At 45.9% G+C, this 9,180-nt stretch overlaps 2 protein-coding genes across 8 annotated transcripts in view; one reads left to right on the top strand and one right to left on the bottom strand.

Moving 5' to 3' along the window:
- chkb (choline kinase beta) overlaps positions 1–9,180 on the top strand; it is a 697,917-nt gene that overhangs the window by 444,610 nt on the left and 244,127 nt on the right. The window lies entirely within an intron of this gene.
- LOC127580350 (alpha-N-acetylgalactosamine-specific lectin-like) overlaps positions 1–9,180 on the bottom strand; it is a 242,869-nt gene that overhangs the window by 14,614 nt on the left and 219,075 nt on the right. For 2 of the 7 annotated variants that reach the window (XM_052033685.1, XM_052033690.1), the window contains exons 1-3: positions 2,876–2,993; positions 2,728–2,798; positions 811–965 (exon numbers count right to left, since the gene is read on the bottom strand). The exons of 4 other annotated variants lie outside the window; for them this stretch is intronic. In XM_052033685.1, the coding sequence (XP_051889645.1) occupies positions 811–965; positions 2,728–2,782 (210 nt within the window). In that variant the 5' untranslated portion in view covers positions 2,783–2,798; positions 2,876–2,993. Of the gene's footprint in view, positions 1–810; positions 966–2,727; positions 2,799–2,875; positions 2,994–9,180 lie in introns of those variants that run through there. One more of the 7 variants, XM_052033688.1, reaches the window with a different exon arrangement.

The raw sequence follows: 9,180 nt of genomic DNA on the forward strand, positions 1-9,180 counted from the left end.
ATTGACCTGTATTATCAGTATGCAAGACAAGTCTTTCACTGTACCTTGGTACAAGTGACAATAATAAACCAATACCAATACAAATAAACGCCATCCGCCATCTCCCCACCCATATCTGTAACTTATCTATATCCTGCTGTACTCTTTGGCGATCCTCTACACTATCCACACTGCCATCAATCTTTGTATCATCTGTGAAATTACTAACCCACCCATCCACGTTTTCATTCAAGTCACTTATACATATCACAAACAGCAGAGGTCCCAGTACAGATCCCTGCAGAACACCACTGGTCACGGACCCCTTTCCAGAATAAGACCCATCGACCACTGCTCTCTGTCATCTATAGGCAAGCCAATTTGGAATCCAAGCAGCCAAGGCACTGTGGATCCCATGCATCTTAATCTTCTGGTTGAGCATACCTTGTGGGACCTTGTTGAATGGCTAACTAAAATCCATGTAGACAACATCCACAGCTCTACCTTCATCGTTTACCTTCGTCACTTCCTCAAAAATCTCAATCAAGTTAGTAAGAAATGACATGTTCTTGCTCTGCAAAGTTTTTGGTATCAAAACCAGTACTGTGTTAACTCGTGGATGTGGAGTTTCCCCTAAAATATCCAATATTTCACCCATTGATCTGACTGATAGAAACCAGAGCCCATGGCTGCAGTGAAGCGCACCCTGGAACACAGGGACTCATCACAGACAATTCAACGAGAGGCTGTGCTGTGAGTTCATGGGAATGAACCAGCAGAGACCAATATTCCCCAGGCCTCCCAGAGCATTCACTGGCTTCAGGGACTTACCTCAGCTTCCAGCCATGTCTTCTTGTCACTGAAAAACTGGTAACAGGAGTATAAATGGGGAAAATAAAACCAGTTTTCATCACAGGGTCCTGTGGATATTTCACGTTTTTTAAGTTCCCGGTGAGTCTCCTCCACTTCCAAGGAATTGTTTCTCCCTTTCAGTGAAAGAGAATTAGGATTTAAACCAAGTGCAATAATCAAAGCGCAGTCCCAAATAGTCTCAGTTTTTGCTGTTTCACAGCACCGGACCTTGATGGACACACAGAAGGTCAGGGCTCGAGGGGAGGAAGGAGCACCGGCTGCAGCTGCGGGCGGTCTGGTGTTTAATACAGTCCTCACGTCATCTCCCCCAGTCCTGCTCTTGTTGAACTGTCTGGACAGAGTGAGGTCCCGGTCTGGTGGCAACGAGGTCCAAATCCACTGGGGACCAGGCTCTGCTGAACAGACTTTCTATGTGCTCACACACACACACACACACACACACACACACACACACACACACACACACACACACACACACACACACACACACACACACACACACACACACTCTGACCAGCCACACACCATGATCACAGACACACCAGCTTGCACAGTCTTTTCCTCCCCTCTCCTCCCCCACCTCTTCCCACCCTGATCCCCTCGCTCAGTCTCTCTTCATTTGACAAATTTGTGTCACAAATACAAGAAAATGGATCTGATTCTCTCGCTTTCCCAGAGATGTGGTTGCAGATTGACCAAGGGAGGGAGTTAAATATTCCCAGATCGTTTTTGGAGATAGGGAAATTGATAAAGGAGGGAGTGGCCCTGACAGTAAATGATGGGGTGAAGACAACGGAGAGAAAGGATCTTAGTTCAGAAAATGAAGAAGTGACATCAGTTTGGGTGCAGCTGAGAAACAGCAATGGGCAGAAGACAGTGGTTGTGTTTGTCTATGGGCGCCCAGTGGTGTTAGTGTAAGGTGTGGTGTATATCAGGACATTTGAGGCACATTTAGGAAGGGTAATAGTGCAATAATGAAGGTCTGTGACCATCATATAGAATAGGAAATGCACATTAGCAGCAACAGTGAAGGGTAAGTATTCCCAAAGTACGTACAGAATGGCTTTCTACATCTCATTTTTGAGGAACCAACAAAATTTCTGCATTGAGAAATGAGAAAAGGTATACACATCACTGAAAGTTAATGTGCAGGTTAAAACGGAACTGCAGACAAATGGTAAGTTCACCTTTGTTGTGTGCATATGTGTGGGTGAGGAAAGACATCTTACTGTGAATACATGGGGCCCAGTGGAGACCCCACCTGGAATATCGTTCACAGGTCTGGACTCCCTGCCTCAAGGAGGAGATCCCTGCAACAGAGGGAGTGAAATGAGGGTTCACCAGACTGATTCCTGGGATGGGGATTCACTGTTCAAGGAGACATTAAGCAGACTGCAGTTATACTCGTTAGATTATCAGAATGAGGAGGTTGTCTCATTGAAACAAACAAAATTACATTCTTATTTTCAGATTTCCAGTCTCTGCATCTTTATGCATTTCGAAGGGATGTTTTTTCAGTCTAATTATCAAATCACCCACCACTACAACCTTTCTCTTTCTACTTCATTCCCCACCCCCAGGACTGCCTCACACACCTCTGTACCATTGCCAGCACTCTGGCCATCCTCCCTCAAGCCTTCATCCTCACCCTCACAGGTGACAAGTGCATTACACCCAGCGCATTGAACCAATGCCTGCTGAACCTTCTTCTCTGCACTCCCTGGGTTCCTGACAGATAGTCACATATCCCTCTACCACATCACAACCTCTCCCAATGTCCACAAATTCCCATGTCTCACAGTCCCAACACAGAGCCTGTGCATTCATTCCTCACAGCAATATATTTTTAAAGCTCCTGGAATCAATGGACCTTACCTGCCACATCATTGACGAGCAGTGCGGTCAGCACCAAAACCCACACCAGCATCATGTTTCTTTCCTCAAACCTGAAACACAAGAAAACAATTCATCGTTAGTGTCAAGTTTCCCAGTGAAGGTGGGGATCTCCTGCTGCCATTCCCACCTCTCTCTCTCCCAGCTGTCTGTGTCGATGAGGTTTCCAATGCTGTTGCATCCCCATATATGTGCAGTTCTTCAATCTTGGAGGCTTCAGAAACCATTGAAATCGAACCCAATTTGCTCGACTAACCAACGTAAAAATTGCCACTGACCAATCACTGACTGACAGATTAGAACACGATGAACAGGAAACCACAGGAATGACTTGTGAGCTCCAAGTGTGACTGTAGAATGTTGCACTGTAACTGAACACTGAGAAATGGAAGCTGCAGAAAACATTTATGATCCATTATGTGTTTATGATGTTACAGTTCAATGAATAGGATGTAATATTCAGGTGAATACTTCAAAAACAACAGATTAGTTACACAGAGCACTCACTCACTCATACACTTGCTCTGGCTTGTTTCTTCTCCATTTCCCATCATGGAAGAAGGTCTCCTTCCGTCACTGACTCTGGGAAGTTTGTAATCCATTTGTAAGGAACTAGTTCAGTTTCGATTCATGGCCACTTTCCAACAAGGAGCAGGAGTGATGTCTGCTCAGAAGGATCATGGAAGGATGGGGAGATATTGGACTGCTTGATGCTTGATGCTTTTCCAGGGACAGCTCAGGGAGATTCCTGCACAAACACGATGTGGGAAGGAGTCCATCAGATCTCCAGTGGAGTGGGACAGATGGGCCAAACGGCCCTTTCTTTCTTTGGATTTTCTCATGTTCCCCAATCACTTCATGCTCTAATGGCAGAGCAAGTGGTCTCTTGAACCCATTGTGATTTCAGCTTCATCCTCAACTCCTGGTAGAACCATGGAATGTCACAATGAGACTGCACAGAAGGAGGCCATTTGCCCCATCGTAACTGTACCATCTCTTTGATTCTGCAATCCATTTAGTTCAATTCTCCTGCCCAGTCCCTGTACCGCTGGAAGTTGTTCCTTCGTACATTTAGGCAAATCCTTTGGAAGTTATTATTGACTCTGCTTCCACCAGCCTTTAGGTCAGTGAATTTCAGATCACAAAACTTCCGGATTCCTCCTGTCGCCTCTGATTCATTTACCAGTTATCTAAGATCTCCACCCTCTTGTTAGTGCTCCTGTTGCCTGGCAGAGAGCTCAGTAACTGGAAAACACGGATCGATGTGCAGCAGCATTTGTTACCTCATCACCTCAGCTCGCTGGGAGACACTCACTGAGGGAAGTCGATTCATCACCTCACCTCTGATTTTTTTGGCCAATCATTTCCACACATTGAGAAGTATGTGAAGGTCCCAGATTTCCATGATAGAACATAAAACACAGAACAATACAGCACAGTACAGACCCTTCAGCTCACGATGTTGTGTTCACCTATATAAACCTACCACACATTCAGTCTAACCCTTCCCTCCCACACAGTCCATAACCCTCCTTTTTTCTTACATCCATGTGCCTATCTAAGAGTCTTTTAAATGTCCTTATTGTATCAATCTCTACCATAACGCCTGGCAGTGTGTTCCAGGCACCCACCACTCTGCATAAAAAACCTACCTCTGACATCTCCCCTAAACTTTCCTCCACTCACCTTAAACAGATATCCTCTGGTATTGGCCATTGCCACCCTGGGAAAAAGGTGCTGGCTGCCCACTCTATCTATGCCTCTCATCATCTTATACACCTCTATCAAGTCGCCTCTCATTCTGCATTGCTCCAAAGAGAAAAGCCCAAACCTGCTCAACCTTTCCTCATTAGACATGTTCTCTCATCCAGGCAGCATCATGGTAAATCTCCTCTGCACCCTCTCTACCCTCTCTAAAGCTTCCACATCCTTCCAATAATGAGGCGACCAGAACTGAACACACTACTGTTAGTGTGATCTAACCAGAGTTTTATAGAGCTGCAACATCACCACATGGCTCTTGACCTCAATCGCCCAACTAATGAAGGCCAGCACACCATACACCATCTTAACCACCCTATCAACATGTGCGGCAACTTTGAGGAATCTATATACTTGGACCCCAAGATCCTTCTGTTCCTCCATACTGCTAAGAATCCTGCCGTTAACCTTGTACTCCACCTTCAAAGTTGATCTTCCAAAGTGTATCACTTCACACTTTTCTGGAACGAACTCCATCTGCCACTTGTCCACCCAACTCTGCATCCTGTCGAAATCCCGTTGTAACCTATGACAACATTCTACACTATCCACAACACTTCCAACCTTAGTGTCATCCGCAAACTTACTAACCCACCCCTCCCCCTCCTCATCCAATTCATTTATAAAAATCACAAAGAGCAGGGGTCCCTGAACAGATCCCTGCAGAGCACCACTAGTCACTGACCTCTCGGCAGAATACACACTATCTACTACCACCTTCTGTTTTCTGTGGGCAAGCTAATTCTGAATCCATACAGCCAAGTCTCCATGGATCCCATGCCTCATGACTTTCCGGATGAGCCTACCATGGGGAACCTTGTCAAATGCTTTAATAAAATCCATATACACCACATCCACTGCTCTACCTTCCTCAATTTGTTTTGTTACCTCCTCGAAAATGCTCGTAAATCCAGTCTCTGAGAATCCTCTCTGATAGTTTACCCACCACTGACATGAGACTCACTGATCTATAATTCCCAGGATTATCCCTATGCCCTTTCTTGAACCACGGATCAATATTTGCCATCCTCCAATCCTCTGGTACCATTCCTGTGGCCAGGGAGGATGCAAAGGTCATCGTCAATGCCCCAGCAATCTCTTCCCTCACTTCCCATAGTAACCTGGGGTATATCTCATCTGGCCCCAGTAACTTATCTATCCTAATGTTTTTCAGAAGCTCCAACACTACCTCTTTCTTAACCTCAATATGACTGTTCTATGCTGACCTCACATTTATCAAAGTCCCTCTCCCTGGTGAAAACTGAAGCAAATTATTCATTAAGGACCTCCCCTACCTCCTCTGCCTTCAGTCACATGTTTCACCCTTTATCCCTGAACAGTCCTACCCTCACTCTCGTCATCCTCCAGTTCTTCACATATGTGTCGAACGCCTTGTGGTTTTCCTTAATCCTACTAACCAAGGCTTTCTCATGTCCCCTACCAGCGAAGTCCCTTCTTAAGCTCCTTCCTGTCTACCTTATAATTCTCAAGAGCCCTGCCTGATTTTTGCTTCCTAAACCTGAAGTAGCTTCCTTCTTCCTCTTGACTAAATGTTCCACCTCTCTTGTCAACCATGGTTCCTTCACCCTATTGGCCTTTGCCTGTCTCAGTGGGACAAACCCATCTAGAACCCCATGCAAGCGGTTCCAAAACAGCCTCCACATTTCTGCTGTGCATTTCCCTGAGAACATCAGTTCCCAATTTACAATCCCAAGTCCCTGCCTAATACCATCGTAATTAACCCTCCCCCAATTAAGTACTTTACTCCTATCATTATTCATGTCTATGCTAATGATCAGGGAGTTGTGGTCATTATCTCCGAAATGCTCACCCACCAAGCGGTCTGTCACCTGACCAGGTTCATTGCCAAGTACTAGATCCAGTGTGGCCTCTCCTCTAGTTGGCGTGTCCACATACTGTGTCAGGAATCCTTCTTGGACACACCCAACAAATTCTGCCCCATCTAAACCTTTTGCACTAAGGAGGTGCCAATCAATATTAGGGAAGTTGAAACCACGAATGACAACAAACCTGTTATTTTTGCACCTTTCCACAATCTGCCTACTTACCCGCTCCTCCACATGTCCCAGTGGCTACTGGGGGGCCTACAGAATAGTCCCAATGGTATCGATATCAGTTCAGTCACCGATATCAGTCTCCTGTAGACTCTGTGACCACTGCCAGTGGAATTATTTTCTCTTCATTAACTCCATCGACTCCATTTTGCGGATGGCATAAACGTGGTTTGCCTGTGATGGAGAGAGGGAATCTTCAGGGTGGGGATTGGTCTGCCACTGAACTGGGCTGCAATATCCTGAATGCATTCAAGTGTTGGAGCTGCACATCCAGGAAACCAGAGAGAATTCCACAATGCTCCCGATCTCGAAACTTGTAGATGATGGAAAGGCTTTGGCATGTTAAAGGTGAATCACTCACTGAGGTTTACCCAGCCTCTGACCTACTCTGACTGCCACAGAATCTATGTGGCTGGTCCAGTTGAGTTTCAGCTCAATAGTGACTCCCAGGCTGTAAATGGTGGGGGAATTGGTGACATTAATGTCATTGGCTGTTAAGTGTCAATCCTCACTTTTGGAGATGGTCATTGCCCAGCAATCATCGGGGAACATATTACTTGCCATTTATTGACCCATGTCTGAGTGTTTTTACTGGATGGACCGCTTCATTTTCTGAAGAGTTGTGAATGGAACTGAACATTGTGCAGTCATCAGGGAACGTCCCCATTTCCAACCTTCTGATGGAAGGAAGGTCATTGATGAACCAGGTAATGATGGCTGTGTCTGGGACACTGCCCTAAGGATCTCCTGCAGTGACGTCCTGGGCTGGGATGTTGGACCACAGCCCTCTTACTTTATCTGAGGAATGAATCCAACCATTGAAGTATTCTCTCCTTGATGATCCTTGTCTCACAGTCACCAGGTCTCCTTGATGCTGCACTCTGTCAAATGCTGCCTTGTTTTCAAGGAGCATCACTCTGACCTCACCTTTGGAATCCGACTCTTTGCTCCGTGTTTGGTCCAAGGCTGTGATGTGGTTCAGAGCCGAGTGACCTCGGTGAAACCCACACTGAGTGTGGGTGAGTAGATTATTGGAAGGGAAATGACACGCATTGTGGACCACTCCTCCTATCACTTTGCCGATGATTGAGAGCAGCCTGATTGTCTGGTAATTAGCTGGACTGGATTTGTCCTGCTGTATTCAAGGATGCAATATTATTTTATTCATTCAACCAATATGGGCTTTGCAAGCTGAGCCAGCATTTAAATGCAAATTCATAATTGTTCTTGAGAAGTTGGTGGTTAGCTGCCTTCTTGAGCTGCTGTAGTCCTTGAGATGTGGGTGTCCTCACAATGATGACAGGGAGCGAGTTCCAGGACTTTAACCCAGTGACGGTGAAGAAACAGCGATATATTTCCAAGTCAGGATGGTGTGTGGCTTGGAGGGCAACTTCCAGGTAGTGGTGTTCCTGTGCTTTTACTGGCCTTGTCCTTCGAGCTGGTAGCAGTAGTGGGTTCGGAAGGTACTCTCTAGGAAGTCTTGCTGTTGCTGCAGTGCATCCTGTAGATTGTACAAACTGCTGCCACTGTGCATTGGTAGTGCAGTGAATGAGTGGTTGTGGATGGGGTGCCTGTCAAGCAGCTGCTCTATCCTGTAAGGTGCCTTGAGTATTGTTGAAGCTGCACTCATCTAGGCAAGTGGAGAGTGTTCCGTCACACTCCTGCCTTGAGCCTTGTCATTGGTGGGCAAATACTTGTTGCAGACTTTGGAGAGGAAAAGAAGTTTGGAGATGAGGTGGTTGGGAGGAAGGGTCAAGGATAGATCTGGATTGGAGGGGTGATGATGCAGGTTTGAAGGAGAGGGGAACTGGTCCGTGTTTGTCCTGTGGACATCACTAGTAGTTTTATCAGCACTGAAGACTGAAGCATTCATAATGGGGACAAGAAGATAACGTTGGCAATGTCTGGAAAGTTTGTCTTGCGAAAAACCACAAAGCTGATCCTTATATAGAAGGAAAATCCTGCAGATGCTGGAAATCTGAAATTAAAATGATGGAAATACTGCAGGTCACACAGGATCTCCAGAGGGAGATACGAGAGGTATATTACAGGTAAGTTTTCATTGGAACTGGAAATGATAGAGATGGAACAAGTTATCGGAGAGAAAGTGGGGTGGAGTGCAGGAGAGAGTGAGTGAGCACGGGGTGATGGAGGGGGCTGAAAGAGGCTGATCAAGGTTGGTGAATGACCAAAGGTACATCCGGAGGAGGAGTGAATAGGAAAACAGAGAATTATTTTTCCCACTATCAAGGGATGTCCCACTGAAATCACCAGGGCGAAATTGGCAAACACGAGGGGACATAATTTTAAGGTGATTGGAGGAAGAAATAAGGTAACTTTTTACACAGAGAGTGGTGGGTGCATGGAATGCACTGCCAGCAGAGGTTGTGGGGGCAGATACACAAGGGACATTTAAGAGACTCTTCGATAGCCACATGAATTACAGCGAAATGGAGGGCTATGTTGGAGGAAAGGATTAGATAGATCTTAGAGCAGAATAAAATGCCGGCACAACATTGTGGGCAGAAGGGCCTGTACTGTGCTGTAATGTTCTATGTTGTTTAACAGTTTTATCAGACCTAAAGTGTGAATGGCTCAG

The sequence above is a fragment of the Pristis pectinata genome, chromosome 19 (genome assembly GCF_009764475.1).
Source record: "Pristis pectinata isolate sPriPec2 chromosome 19, sPriPec2.1.pri, whole genome shotgun sequence".
NCBI classification, from domain to species: domain Eukaryota; kingdom Metazoa; phylum Chordata; class Chondrichthyes; order Rhinopristiformes; family Pristidae; genus Pristis; species Pristis pectinata.